At 45.5% G+C, this 14646-nt stretch overlaps 1 protein-coding gene across 2 annotated transcripts in view; it reads right to left on the reverse strand.

Moving 5' to 3' along the window:
• The window catches only part of Dis3l (DIS3 like exosome 3'-5' exoribonuclease), a 37105-nt gene extending 23845 nt beyond the window's left edge, over positions 1-13260 (reverse strand). Inside the window, exons 1-3 of one of the 2 annotated variants that reach the window (XM_031344139.1) lie at positions 12963-13260; positions 11132-11285; positions 1090-1218 (exon numbers count right to left, since the gene is read on the reverse strand). In XM_031344139.1, coding sequence (XP_031199999.1) covers positions 1090-1218; positions 11132-11285; positions 12963-13209 — 530 coding nt within the window. In that variant the 5' untranslated portion in view covers positions 13210-13260. Of the gene's footprint in view, positions 1-1089; positions 1219-11131; positions 11286-11810; positions 12704-12962 lie in introns of those variants that run through there. The other variant, XM_031344140.1, reaches the window with a different exon arrangement.
• Between the last annotated feature and the right edge of the window lie 1386 nt (positions 13261-14646).

Below are 14646 nucleotides of genomic sequence, written 5' to 3' on the forward strand. Positions count from 1 at the left end.
GGAAATCCGCCTGCCTCTGCCTCCCAAGTGCTAGGATTAAAGGCGTGCGCCACCACCGCCCGGCCTCATTCTTTCTTTCTTTTGTTTTTTCTTTACACATCAAAGACTACCTGGGTATCTACTCTAGATAAGCAGGGGGCTGGACCCCTGTGAGACCAAAAGTAATCAGAAAATACTTCCCACCTCTTCTTCCTAGAAGTCCAGCTCCCAGAGCAACATTTTCAGTTCCCCACTCTGCCACTTTATAATACTTTCTAACTGGAGGCTGAGCTACAGAGCACATGGGAAGTGACTATGGAAGAGGAGGAACAGGTATCTAGCTGAGACAAAAGCCAGCTTCAGCTGGTAATCCAACAAGTCCTGGAAGGAAACTACATGATAAGCCTGGAATATCCCCCAACATCTTTAGTTTGGTCCTGAAGGACTGTACTGCATTCTCAGTGAAGCACATATTTGTAAGGTCCATTCCGCTGTCTGTCTCCCTCCCTAAAGGGCTGTGGCACTTGCACTCCACTCTAAAGACCCTTGGAATTCACAACTTGGGGCACTTAGCTAAGTGCCTCTCCAAGTCCAAGCCCAAGCTCAGCAGGCCTGGCTGAGCCTCCTTGCCCACTTTAGCCTCATGCCCTCCACTGCTCCCTCATCTTACTGCCATCACTTCCACTCTCGCTCTGGGGAGCCAGTACCTACCCCACACCCAAGTGCTTGCTTCACCCTGTCCTTTTGGGCAGGCCTAAACTAAGTCACTGCATTTTCTAGAACAGTTTCCATTTAGTGAGATGAGACTGGCTGAGGACATCAAATTGAACAAGTCATGGAAAGGCATCAAAGTTAAGTTCTACACCACTGGTAGGACCTATTAGCCCTTGCTCTGGTCCAGGAGTCTCAGGCTGGGGACCTTCATCTCTGCAATCCCAAATTTCACAACTGTGTCTTCAGATGCTACGCCTAAAACACCGTCACTTCAGTGTTGACCACAGTTCTAGAATAGCAGCTGCCATACTTTGCATAGGACACAGCAATTCCAAAGAGCCACAGATGAGGTCATTCAAGAGGGCCCTATGAAGAGTGAGGGGAGTTGGGGCGCACCTGGTCTGCCACTTCTCCATGGCTTCCCCCTTTTCCCGAGGGAGGTAACAGTGCTGGTGGAATTCATTAGCAAAGAGAATGCAGTCATGTCGAGCATCCTTCAGGAGGTTTCGCAGTTTGTTATATTGTCTGCAACACAGGGGACAGAATAAATCTAACTCAGCAGGTACTCATCTCCTGCCAAGGTTCAAAACAGATGAGGCATTTCAGAGTGAGAGATAAATTGTTTAAAACCCAAGAAATGTCCTAGCACTAGGGAGACTGAGGCAGAAGGACCATGAGTTTGAGGGTGGTTTGGGAGACAGTAAAAGCCTGTCTCAAAGACAAAATTAGGGCTGGGAAGGTGGCTGAGCAGGTAAAGGTGCTTGCCACCCAAGCATGAGGACCTCAGTTCAAATTTCCCAGAACTCAAGTAAAGCCAGGTGAGAGCATTTGTCATGCAGGGGCTCAGGCTGGGAGACTGGGGGATGGAGGTGGGAAAAGCTTCAGAAGCCAGCCTGGGTGTGCTACGGTGAACAAGAAATACTGTCTGATACAAAGTGAAAGGCAAAGTTGTTCTCTGATCTCCATACATACTGTGGCATGCATGAGTGCTCTGGTACACATGCACACATACAGATGAACACACACACACACACACACACACACACACACACACACACACACACACGCACACCTGAAAGCATTGATTTGTATTTGCTTTGGTGTGCTTGCTGTCAGTGGCTCTCAGTTTTGCCTGTTAGTTGCCAGCACTTGGGGAAGGCTCATTAATTAGTTTGCAGATTAATTGGACTCTTCCTCCTCCTTTCCCTCAGAGATGCCTGCCATTTTACTACATAGCTACATTATCTGCCCTATTACAGCTGTAGTACACAGAGGCAAGTAGAGCTTGGCACCTTTATTTGGTTCCCACTTTGTTGGGACCTGATTTTTTAGGTATTAACACATTTCCCGTTGGCTGGCAGGCCTAGAAAAGGTCATATAAAGTAAATAAGTTTAAAAGTTTATCTGTGAATTATATTTATGCAGTCTCCATGATTTAATAAAGTAGGGCTAGACCCATTTGTCAGAGAGTTAGCAGAAAGGCTAAGTTTTCCCAGTCAAGAGCCTTGGAGCAGTGTGAGCCCGAACCCTGCCCAAACAGCAAGTCTGCCATAGTCAGCTTCTCAGGCAGAACACTCCTAGAGCCTGTAGCCGAGGGATCACAGAGCGCATGTAGGCGGTTATTGTAAAGGGAATGGGCTGGGTTGTTGGCTTTGCAGTGCTGGAATCCAATCCAAGGCCTTGTACTCACTCTGGCTAACATCCTTCCTTCAGCAAGTGTGCACCACCCTCCTAGGCCAGGCCTTTGGCTGGACAGGGAGAGCATTCCTGCACTGGGATTGTGTCCCAGGAGACACAATCAGGCAGGCCAAGGCCACACCGGCAGCGGCCTGACTACAGCAAGCAAAACAGTTATTCTGACCAGATAAAAATCAAAACCAGAACTGCCATGTGATTCAGCAAGCCCATATCTGGTACATGTGCAAAAGAGCCTTGTGACAGCTTTTATCTATTTGTATGCTGAATGAATAAGCATACAAGTACATGAAAACAAACAAAAAGGGGGTTCAAACAGATACTTGGGCGCCTGTGTTCACAGTGGCACTGTTTACAGCCGCTAAATGGGGGATACAACTGAATGGTGGGGAACAAACGATCCAACGTCAGTATTTCTTGGCCTTAGAAATAGGGATTCTGATACATGCTGTCCCAAAAATGAACTAGGGTGAGTGAAGTAAGCCAGTCACAAGAGGACAAACATTGTGGTTCAGCTATGTAAGGCATCTAGAGTAGACATACTGAGGCAGAAAACAGACTTGTTACGAGGGGCTGGGGTCAAGGAGAGAGAAGTGGTATTTAAGTAGTGCAAACCTTTAGTGGAGGGATGAAGAATTCTGAGCCTTGGGTGGTGGACAGCACACAGTGGTGCCAACAGACACACTGCCACTGAACTAGACACTTAAGAATTAGGGAAATAATCAAATTTTATTTTCTTTAAGGCAAGTTCTCACCCAGGCATGGTTGCACACGCCTTTAATCCCAGCACTTAGGAGGCAAAAGCAGGCAGATGTCTGTCTGTCAGTTAGAGGTCAGCCTGGTCTACACAGTGAGTTCCAGGACAGCCAGGGTTATGTAGAGACTCTGTCTCAAACAAATAAATAAACAAAAGCAAACAAAACAAACAAAACCAAAAAACCAACCACACTTGGGAGTCAGGCAGGAAGATCATTATGAGTTCGAGGCCAGACTGGTCTACAAAGTGAGTTCCAGGACAACCAACTTATACAGAGAAACCCTGTCTTGAAAAAACAAAAACAAAACCAACCAACCAACCAACCAACCAACCAATCAACCAAAAAAACCAAACCCCAAACCAATCAACCAACCAACCAAATGACAGTCTCATATAGCCCAGGATCATGTCAAACACAATGTAGTGATCGTCCTGCCTCCCCCTACCTGGCTTGTGTGGTGCTCGGGACCAAATCCAAGGCTTCATGTATGCTTGTCAGGCACTCTACAACTGGGTTAAAGCCCTACCCTCCAAAAATGTTGACTTTTATATGTACATATATTTCATAAAAAATTGAAAAGAGCCATGCTAATTTGCAAACAAACAAGCAAACAAACAAACAAGCAAACCCCCATAGAATCACTCACTTCATGGAATAAATTCGTGAAAGGAGAGGGGAAGGCTGCTGTGGCTTTCTGGAGCAGGCCTGAGACCTGAGGCACAAATGGGAGGAAGGCAGAGGAGCAGCCTGAATGAGATGAGTGGGGACAGAGCATTTAAGGCAGTGAAACATTGCTCCACTCTGTCCTCAGCTCATAGAAGGGCCATGAGGAGCATAGGCTCAGCACCTGTGCCAGCACTGATTCGAGGCCAGGTGTTGGGGCCTGAATAAACTGCCACCTCAAAGTCCTGTTACCTCTGCCAGCCACACACATATCACCTTCACTTTCTTTATTATTTTTTGAGACAGGCTCTCCTTATATAAACTAGGTTGGCCTTGAACTCACAGAGCTGAATCTGCCTCTGCCTTCCAAGTGCTGGGATTAAAGGCCATGCCATCATATCTCACATTCCCTTCATTTTAAATTGTACTTAATATTATTGTGTGTGTACAATGTGTGTGTGTGTGGGGGACATGTGCATGCCATAAAGCACATGTGGAGGGCAGAGGACAGCCCGTGGACTTGGTTCTCTCTGTCCACTCTACGAGGGTTTTGTGTGCTTCCATTTGTCAGCTAGATAAAGGAAATGGACAAATGGCAGGAGCACGCCAATGGGAAGACAGGGACTCAGCAGTGAATTACTCTGAGCGTGACAGTCAGAGCTTCTTGGAGCTCTGTAGGCTTGTGGTTATAATTTAGAAATACACATATACAATACAGCCATAATTTCTGTTGGCTGGGCTTTGCAGTGTTTCTGATGGAATCAGGCGGCCGGCAGCCTGGGGGAAGCCATGAGAGAAGCTTCAGAGCACCTGGACAGAGTAGTGGGGCAGTCAAGATCCTCAATCTTAAGCCTTCCAGCCTTAGGCCAGACTTGCTGGAGCACAGCTTTGATCATGAGAGGTAGGAAGACTAGACGTTCAAGGTCATCTTTGGCTACAAGGAGTTTGAGCCAACCTGGGCTACATGAGATTCTCTTAAAACAAAAATTTCAGTCTTACTGAAAACAAACAGAAAAAAAAAATTCCACAGACAGGTTTCGATTTTTTCCAAACCTTTATCAACTAAATGTTTGAAACCATTTCCTGAATATGGTTAAACAAACTTCTTTAGACTGACTTTTGCGGATGGGACGGGGGGGGGTGGGGGGTGGGGGGGGGAGAGGTCCATTGGCTTGTGCAGGCTAGTTGTGAATTCCTGGGTTCAAGTAGGCCTTTCATCTCAGCCTCCCAAGCGCTGGGACTGCAAGGGCCTGGCACCATGCCAGGCTTGATGGCTTTCTTACTATTTTTATTTGATAGGGGCCTTGCCCGCAGATGCAACGCCTGCCTCTGCTGGTGATACCCTCGAGGGGCTAGCAAAAGGAAGAACTGGGGAAGCGACCTCAGCAGCGTCTGCCTTTGCTGGGCTTTGCAGGGCCATGCGGGGCCTCCTAGACCTACTTCCAAGTGTCTACAATTTCATTAAGTTTATGTGTCTAGTCCTAGTAGCCAATACTCTCATGGAATTTATGGATTACATCTTGGAGTATCTCAACAATCGTGGTGTAATTTGAGTAATAAAAAATTACATTTATTTACTTTGTGCTCAGGTGCATGCTCATGCATGGAGATCAGAGGACAACTTACTGGAGTTAGATTTCTCCTCGTATCATCTGTGTCTCAGAGACTGACCTCAGGCCATCAATATTATAAAATCATAAATGCACTACCATAGTCCCTTGGTTTATAAAAGGAATTGCTTCTAGGACCCCAAGACTACCAAAATCTGCAGCTATTCAGGTTCCAGATATAAAATGGCAGTGGGAGAACTGGAGAGCTGGTCCAGCAGTTAAGACCATTTGTCACTCTTGCAGAGGACCTGGGTCTGATCCCCTCAACCACAGGGTGGTTCACAACCATCTAAAACTCCAGTTCATAGACTGGAACCTATCAAATTATGTGTGAAAATAAACCTTTCTTCTTTGTGAGTTAGTGACCTCAGGTAAATTTGCCACAGTAATCGAAAACTGGCTAATATTGCTGCACTCTGTCTGCAATGCTGACTAAAATCAGTGCTGTTCTTTTAGAGGCCTCAGACACCCCAGGGCCTGTGTAGAGTCCTCTATCTTCACATTAAGTGTCTTGCTTCTATCTGGTTACCTGAGACAAAACCTTAGTGCTACCCTTGACACCACCTCCTCCCCATTACACATCTAAAATTATTACTAAGTCCTATAAATAATAATTTAAAAAAGCCAGGTATGGTGGCACACACTTTTTTTTTTTTTTTTTTTTTTTTTTTTTTTTTTTTTTTTTTTTTTGGTGTTTTTCGAGACAGGGTTTCTCTGTATAGCCCTGGCTGTCCTGGAACTCACTCTGGAGACCAGGCTGGCCTCGAACTCAGAAATCCGCCTGCCTCTGCCTCCCAAGTGCTGGGATTAAAGGCGTGCGCCACCACCGCCCGGCAGCACACACTTTTAATACTAGCACTTGGGAGGCAGAAGGATTTCTGTGAGTTTTAGGCTAGTATGGTCTACATGGTGAGTTCCAGGTCAGCCAGAGCTATAACGAGACCCTGTCTCAATTAATAAGCAGATAAATATTTATAAATAGCTTTATCCACTTTTAGTTTACATATAAAAATTCATTCACTCTTTGAAAATGTGTAATCTGATGGATCTTAGTTTACTCATAGCTATGAAGCACTCATCTCGCTAACTCCACATCACTTCATTCCCCTTAAAAGAAACCCGTGTCCATCAAGCAGTCAGCCCCACCCCCATGTGCCCATCAAGCAGTCAGCACCACCCTCATGTGCCCATCAAGTAGTCAGCCGCATCTCCATGTGTCCATTAATCAGTTAGTCCCCACCTCTATTGGCCTCCAGCCTCTGATTTTATATATATATATATATATATATATATATTTAGATTTATTTGTCATATATAAGTATACTGTTGCTGTGTTCATACACATCAGAAGAGGGAGTCAGATCCCAGTATAGATGGTTGTGAGCCACCATGCAGTTGCTGAGAATTGAACTCAGGGCCTTTGGAAGAGCAGTAAGTGCTCTTACCCACTGACTACCTCTCCAGCCCCTCTATCTCTATTTTTGTTTATTCAGGACATCTTATATAAATAAAAGCATATGATCAAATTTTTTAGGCTAGTTGATTTAATTAATGTGTGTATGAGCCTGTGTGTGGCATAGAGCAAACGTGGAGGTCTGAAGAAATCTTGTAGGAATTAGTTCTTTCCTTCTACTATGTGGTTTCAGGGATTAAACCCAAGTTGTCAGGCTTAGTGGTAAGTGCCTGAGCCATCTTGCTGGCCTCAACATATAATTTCTTATATATATATATATATATATATATATATATATATATATATATATATATATCTGGCTTCCTCCAGTTAGCATAATGACTTCAAAGTTGATCTAAGTAGTAACATGTTCAATCCTTTTTATAGCTGAATAATCTTTTATTTTATGGATATAGTATGTTTTCTTAAATATTACCAGTTGAAGGCCGCTTGGGTTGTTGTTACACAAATTAACTGGTCACTGTTGGACCAGTGAGAGAGCTCAGGAGATAAAACGACCTACTGTGCAGACCTGATAACCTGAGTGCTGTCACTCACACATGCTCATGGCACACATGTCACACACACAAACACTGGAGCACACACACACACACACACACACACACACACACACACTCATCATTTAAAACAAACAGAATCCACTAGGACTATCTGTAGTGTTTTCAGTTTCAACATGGACGTACTTCCAGTTCCCATGGTTACATATTTAGGAAATGTTATTGATTCCTATGTACTGCATAGGTCTTGGGAACACCCACTTCCATCCACATCTAGGCTGCCAGCATCTTTACTGTAGTTTGGAGGTGATTTGAATGTGTTCTGTACTGCACTGAAATTTCATCCCTTCGTGAGATAGTCAGTGTGGAAGTCAATCAAACTCCTGTGCATAAAGGTGGTGATTCTGGGAAGTGGTTAGGATTCAAACATTATCAAGTGGAGTCCCAGGATTGAATTCTGGTGGCTTTATACAAAGGGGAAAAGTAACCTTTCTCAAGTGTTCTGTTACAGTAATACAAAAGAGGCTAATGCAACACCCCAACTGTGCCACAGCGACAGCCTCCAGCTGTCCTTCCTCCAGGACTCTTTTAAAACGAGAACCTGATATCATGCTACCCTGCACAAAATCCTTCCTTGATCTCCCCAAAGCCCATGAAGCCTTCTCTCTGACCACGTGTCCTTTCAGTTCTTAGAGTGGACCACATCTCTTCCTCGTGGTTGCTTGGCCAGAAGCCTCCTTTCCTAGAAAGCCTTTTCCCTGGCCTGGTCTCCTCCCGCTCCTCCTCAAGTGCTCAGCAGGCAGCCCACTGAGCAAAGCTCTTCCTTATTCACTGTTTGGCCGGGGCTCTGCTACAGCCATGTCCTGGTACTTCAGAACGTCTGCTACACGTGTGGCTCTACATCTGTTGGTAGAATTCCCTGAGCTTGTCTGTCCTCTCTCAGAACTGGATCTACTGTTTACTGCTGTGTTCTCAGTCCTAGCACTCTCTGGATAAACATCTGGATGAGTGTATGCACATCTAAATGCATGACAGTTTGGAGAATTTCACAGAGTCATCGAGTGCCCTTCCATTAAATGAGGACTTGAGGCCTGCTGGTGGTGACAGGTATGTGCTTATCCTCAACAACAAAGACTTTCATTATTCAGTTGTTCTCTACAGTTTATTTATGAGAACAGGCGTACTCTGCATTGGTATTCCTGTGATCAAAATATAAAACCACACATCAGGACTACAGGTTACATCTCTGTTGTTAAATGCAACTCTGATCATTTCATTTCATTAAAATAACACCATCTATCACATTGCCTGGGAGCCAGCCCCATGTGCGTTCATGTTTCATACCTGAGGGCACTTCATTTAGATGGGAACCATCTAGAAATAACAGCTCTGACTGTACGAAGAATGGATGCTTTTGCCTATCTGTTTCTCACACAATGCAGTATGACAACAGCTTACAGAGCACTTGGGCTGGGTTAGGTGTTCTAGTAACCTAGAGATGATTTAGAGCCTACAAGATGGTGAGTGAAGATTATTTGCAAGCACCATGCTATTTTTTATTATACTTATCTTTTGGGGCATGTCACAGGGTACGGTGGAGGTCAGAGGACAATTTGAGGGAGTCGGCTCTCTCCTTCTACTGTGTGGATACTGAGGCTTGAACTTAGGTCATCAGGATTGGTGGCAAGCTCCTTTACATGCTGAGCCACCTTGACAGTCCAATACAAATTATTTTTTTTAAAGTTTAAATTAGACTTATTTATTTTACATGTGACTACTTTGCCTGAATGTATGCATGAATAGCATGAAAATGCTAGGTGCCTACACCTGTCAGAAGAGAGAGGGCACTGGATTTCCTGGAACTGGAGTTTTAGATGGTTGTGAACCACCCTGTGGTTGAGGAGATCAGACCCAGGTCCTCTGCCAGAGCGACAAATGGTCTTAACCGCTCGACCAGCTCTCCAGCTTTCCAGCTCTCTCACTGCCATTTTATATCTGGAACCTGAACAGCTGCAGATTTTGGTAGTCTTGGGGTCCGAGAAGCAATTCCTTTTATAAACCAAGGGACTGTGATAATATATTTACGATTTTATAATACTGTGTTGTTCATTAAATTTAGGGGTTTAATTTGGTTTTAAAGCTTATTAAGTACTTAAATATAAAGACTAAATTTATGGCTAAATACCAATACAATTACTCATGTTTATTTGTGAAGACAGAGTCTTGTATAGTCTGTACTGGCTTCAAGCTTTCTGTGTAACTGAGACTAACATAGAACTCCTGAACCTTCTACTCTACAGTTGTTGGGATTCTAGGGATCTGCCACTATGCCTGGCTCTTGGGTATCAGGAGAACATTTTCTGCTAGAAACAGGGCTGATGTTGCTGCATTTGAGTAAGCCTATGTGCTGGCACTTGGTTTACCTTAAAGCCACCGACAGTGCACGCTGACAAAGTGCTCCTCTAATGAAAAATCAGGAGGGCGGGGCCTACTTGCCAATTCTTCACCTTTCACTTTCTCCTATAGAATCCTAAGACACAGTAAAGTACAGCAGAAACCCAATCTCGGGAGCTCTTCATCAACTTAAGTACTGAAACATTCAGGAGAAAGGACATTTAAATTCCAACCCTTTGTTTTTGGTTGTCCCAGGAATTGGTTTTCAAAACAATCCTAATATTAAAAACATTTTAGAAAACAGAGGTGGAAGAGGTTTGTGGTGCTTGAGCAAGCTGAATGGTAACAACAAATTGATTTTAGTAAAAGAAATTGAAATACGACACCTGCAGCAGTGTTTAAACCTGGCTGTGTGTAAACATCTATATGTCTGTGTCTGAATAAAATCAACCTCAAGCTCACTTTAAAATATTCAATTAAAAAAAAACCCACACACATTCTAGCTAATGTATATTTTTCTGAACTGAGCATAGAGACAATTTATCATTTTTGTACACAAATAAAGAAAACTTTGTCTTTTACTACCAAAGTCTGAAGAAACCAAAACATCTTAAAAACAGAATAAATCCAGTCTCTGCTTGTTAAATACCTCAGGGTGTTGAGGATTTGGGTATATAATTCTAACATGTTATCCTCATAAAAGTTTCCAAATACTAAATGAAGCAAAGCTGTATTTTAAGGCATTTGCACAGAAAGGGGCAATTACTCTCTCATTTAGGTACAAGGCAAGTATTTTAAACTGGTCCAATTAGAAATCCTTTGTTCAGCAAATGCAATTACTATGGCTGATAGTTACAGGACTAATCTAAAAATCAGAATGAGTTATTTTTAATTTCATTGAATAAATCACTGTACATACAGTTTGCATCTACAATAGAGGAAGATAAGATTTAAAAGTATTCTTTTCCAAAGGAAGGAAATGCTCCTGAAACAATCTATGAATAAGATTAAATCATATACATTATTAGCAAAATAAAAAGAAGAAAAAATAGTGCTACCTATAAAAATGTAAACCAGAAGCCAAATCACTATAGAATCTTAACTATGTACATCCCGGGGACACTGCAGTTTATTGATCTACAGTTAGATCTTTGGGCCAGGTGTTGAAGCACACATATAAAATGTTACTGCATTCCTCACCAGCAAAGAGAATACCAAATTAGTTTCAAAAATCCTTTCTGACAAAATAATGAATTCCTCCTCTTTCCCTCTAACAAGGGGCCTTTTCTAAAGGGGGCTGTGCAACCTGTACTAAAAATAAATAAATAAATAATGCAAAACAGATACCTCCGGCCTCTCTGGTGCTGCACTGCTTGACAAGCCGTTTGCATGAAAATAACTCCCTTCAGCTCGGGGAACTCCAGGACCTCAAGGTAATCCTGGACAACTTTCCAGTCTGGGATCACATAATGAGTCACTTCAGCAGACAAGAGCTTCCCATCTGAAACATAATTCAGAGTGGAAGCGATTAGGTAACATTTTCAAACCTAGTTTATGACTATTTCAATGTCACAGCGCTCCCGGTGTGCAAAACAACTTCTCATCTTAATTTCACCTTGAAGTTTTTAAAAGACAAGACAAATCTACTTTGGTAGAGGCTCAAAGTTCAGATTCATTGCTTCCCCCTCCTCTCAGCTGTGATTAAATACAAGCCCAACATGGTTTATGCTGTTGCCAGAATTTCTTTGAGAGGATGACTGATATTTTAAAAACAAGTACATCCCTGGAAGAAGCTAAATTTCTACTAAGCCATCATGGGCATGCATGAGCACTGAATTGGATACTTACATATCCATTATATCTATATCTACATATACACACGTGTACACATATATGCACATATATGTAAGGGCAAGAGTGCACATATGTGTGTGTTAACCACTTGTATGTACCTAGAAATCCTAAGGCTATTCTGCCTGAAGCTTCTGAACATGGCTACACGGTTCTAGGATTGAAGAGAACGTACTAGAAAGGACGTGCTGTGCAATCCATGGGCAGTGGTAGGGCTTCCACTCAAATGACATCTCCTTGGTCAAGCTGTGACCTCAATCATGTAGTCAGACCCCCTCAAGCTCATCTCCCACTAGGGGTAACAAACAGCAACTTGCTGCCTGAAAAGAGGGAAAGTCTGGCTCCCAACATCCCCCAGCCTTAGTCTCCAATCCTAAAATGAAGAGACTGTCATGCTGGAGGGTCTGCGTACTGGAAGGAGCAGAGCAGGCAATGTCAAATGTCCAGCGTAATATGCTCAGGAGCAAGGTGCCAGTAGCTACTGTCGGGCAGAAAGAAGGAGGTGCCTAAGCCCTGAGGTGCCCTGGAAAAACCGAAGCATCCGGTGCCTGCAGGCTCTCTCATTTGACCATCAGGCCATTGCAGTAGGCTGGTCGCGAGAGGGGCGCCCTGAAACGGCAGGCTGGTCCTGCCTGCTCCCGACCAACGGGAGGGACGACCGGACGCATCTAGGATGCTCCAGGGCGTCTCCCCGGCAGCCCCAGTTCCGCCAAGCCCAGACTGCTTTGCTCGCTGCGGCTGCTTCCAGTCCGCGAGGGTCTGACTCCGCCCTTGACGCCAGCCCAAAGCCGCTCTCGCTCCGCAGCCTCCGGCTCTCCTCTCTCCTTGGGTCCCGCTTCCTTCACTAGTGCCCCGCCGCCATCACGACGCCAGGCCGGGGTTCCCTTTGCTCTTTGGGCTTCGGTCATCCTCGCTCCTCAGGCCTCGGCTCCCTTCGCTCGCCCAGCAGCCCTCGCTACATCAGGCCCCGGCCTCTCTCGCTCTTCGAGCCCTGGCTTCCCTCTCCGGTTCAGGCCTCCCTCGCTCCCCCGGCTCCGGCCTCCTTCGCTCTTCGAGCCCCGGCTTCCCTCTCCCGCTCCGGCCTCCCTCGCTCTTCGAGCCCGGGCTTCCCTTTCCGGCTCCGGCCTCCCTCGCTCTTCGAGCCCCGGCTTCCCTCTCCCGTCCTGGCCTCCCTCACTCTTCGATCCCTGGCTTCCCTCTCCAGTCCCGGCCTTCCTCGCTCCCCCAGCTCCAGCCTCCCTCGCTCCTCCAGCCCCGGCTTCCCTCTCCGACCCCGGCCTCCCTCGCTCTTCCCGCCCCGGCCTTCCCGGTCCACCCCGGCTCTGACCGTTGTGGCAGGCGGCAGGCTGCGGGCATAGCGGGCTGTTGCAAGGCACGCTGGGCCGCAGGTAGTGTTCGCGCACGATCCGCAGCGTCCGGCCCTGGAAGGTCCTCAGCAGCAGCACCTTCTCCCGCTTCTGCAGCATGCTGGCGGCGTCGCCCGGCACAGTGGCCGGGAAGCGGCGGGCGGCAGGCGGAGGTGAGGCCGAGGCCTGAGGCCCGCCCCTCGGGCCTGGTCGGGCAAGCAGCAGCATTTGCGACCTCGCTACCGGGAGCGACCTAGCTCGTTCCGAGGAGCCTCCCGGCCCAGCCCTACCTGCGTCTTTTATTCCTTTCTATGCCTTAGTTGCCCCTGGGCGGGAAAAGTGTAGATAAACTGTTCACCCAAAGAATCAGAGGGTGTAACTGGGCAGTGGTGGTGCACGCCTTTAATCCTAGCATTTGGGCGGCAGAGGCTGGTGGATTTCTGTGTTCGAGGCCAGCCTGGTTACAGAGTGAGTTCCAGGACAGCCAGGGCTATACAGCGAAACCCTGTCTCGAAAAACAAAAAAGATTCAGCGGGTGTGACGGTAGGATATGGCAGCTATTCTCAAAGTCCCGAATGAAAAGATTATTTTTACTTTGTTTCTACCCCTAGGCCCGTGTGGGAAGGGCTGCCATATTAACAGAGGTAATAACTGTAGAGTTTTCTTGTCCTTGTTTTTGCAGTATCTGAGAGAATTGAAAGGCTCAGCAAAAATGCTGGTAACCCTGCTGGCCAAACCTGTTTTCCTCTTCAAAATATGCTTATTTTAAATTTTAATACATGTTAACATTCAAACACTACAGATAAAATGAAAACCAGTCCTTCTGGGGTAAACACTGTACAACTTTTATAACGCTGGCAGCCTCTGGCAAAGGAATTCTTTAAACCGCTATTGACATGATCACTAAGTAAGCTTGTTGCGTTTGACAAAAAAGGGCAGTATCTTGGGAGACCACACACCCTGGATTCTCCAAGCACTGAGCCCACTGGAGCTACGTTAGCAACTTCGCACATGAGAGACTCATTTAGCTTTCTTAAATCAAAGGAGTGGGCCGTTTATTTGTATCATTTTACAGGCTGTGAGGCTGCATTAAGGGAGCTTAAGTGCCTAAGGATACCTAGTTATTAAGTTTCAGAACCAATGTTTAAGCTAGAAACTGCTCAACTTCAAAGCAAGTTAAGCATCACGTATTCACTGGTGAATAAAACAGGGCCTGCACCTACGGAAATTACTGCTTGGCAACCTTTGGTTAGTGGGGCTGGCCCAGTTGGCTGCAAACACCTGGCTCTTCCAATGCAGCTGAAATAAACCAGGACCAGTCTCTCATTTCACCCTGTGGGAATGCATAAAGCGTCAGGGTCCCCTCCTCCTTGTATCTCTGTGTCAAATCACTTGGTGAAACTCAAGGTAGAGTTGCACAAACAGGAAAATAATGTAAAGCTGGCACACAGGCAACAGAGCCAGGAGGATCTCTAAAGCTATCCACAATGAAAGAGGCCCTTCCTGTCTAATACAGGAGCCAGTTCCAGACAGACCAAAGGATAGTGAGTAGCCAAAATTGTTCTCTACATAAAAAAATGCTTTAGATAACTGTCTGTCAGTCCCTCCCCAGGTCCTATCTTTTAAAGGCCACTGATGCTATGGGGTTGGAGGAATGACTTTGAT

Source organism: Mastomys coucha, unplaced genomic scaffold (assembly GCF_008632895.1).
Source record: "Mastomys coucha isolate ucsf_1 unplaced genomic scaffold, UCSF_Mcou_1 pScaffold23, whole genome shotgun sequence".
Taxonomy (NCBI): domain Eukaryota; kingdom Metazoa; phylum Chordata; class Mammalia; order Rodentia; family Muridae; genus Mastomys; species Mastomys coucha.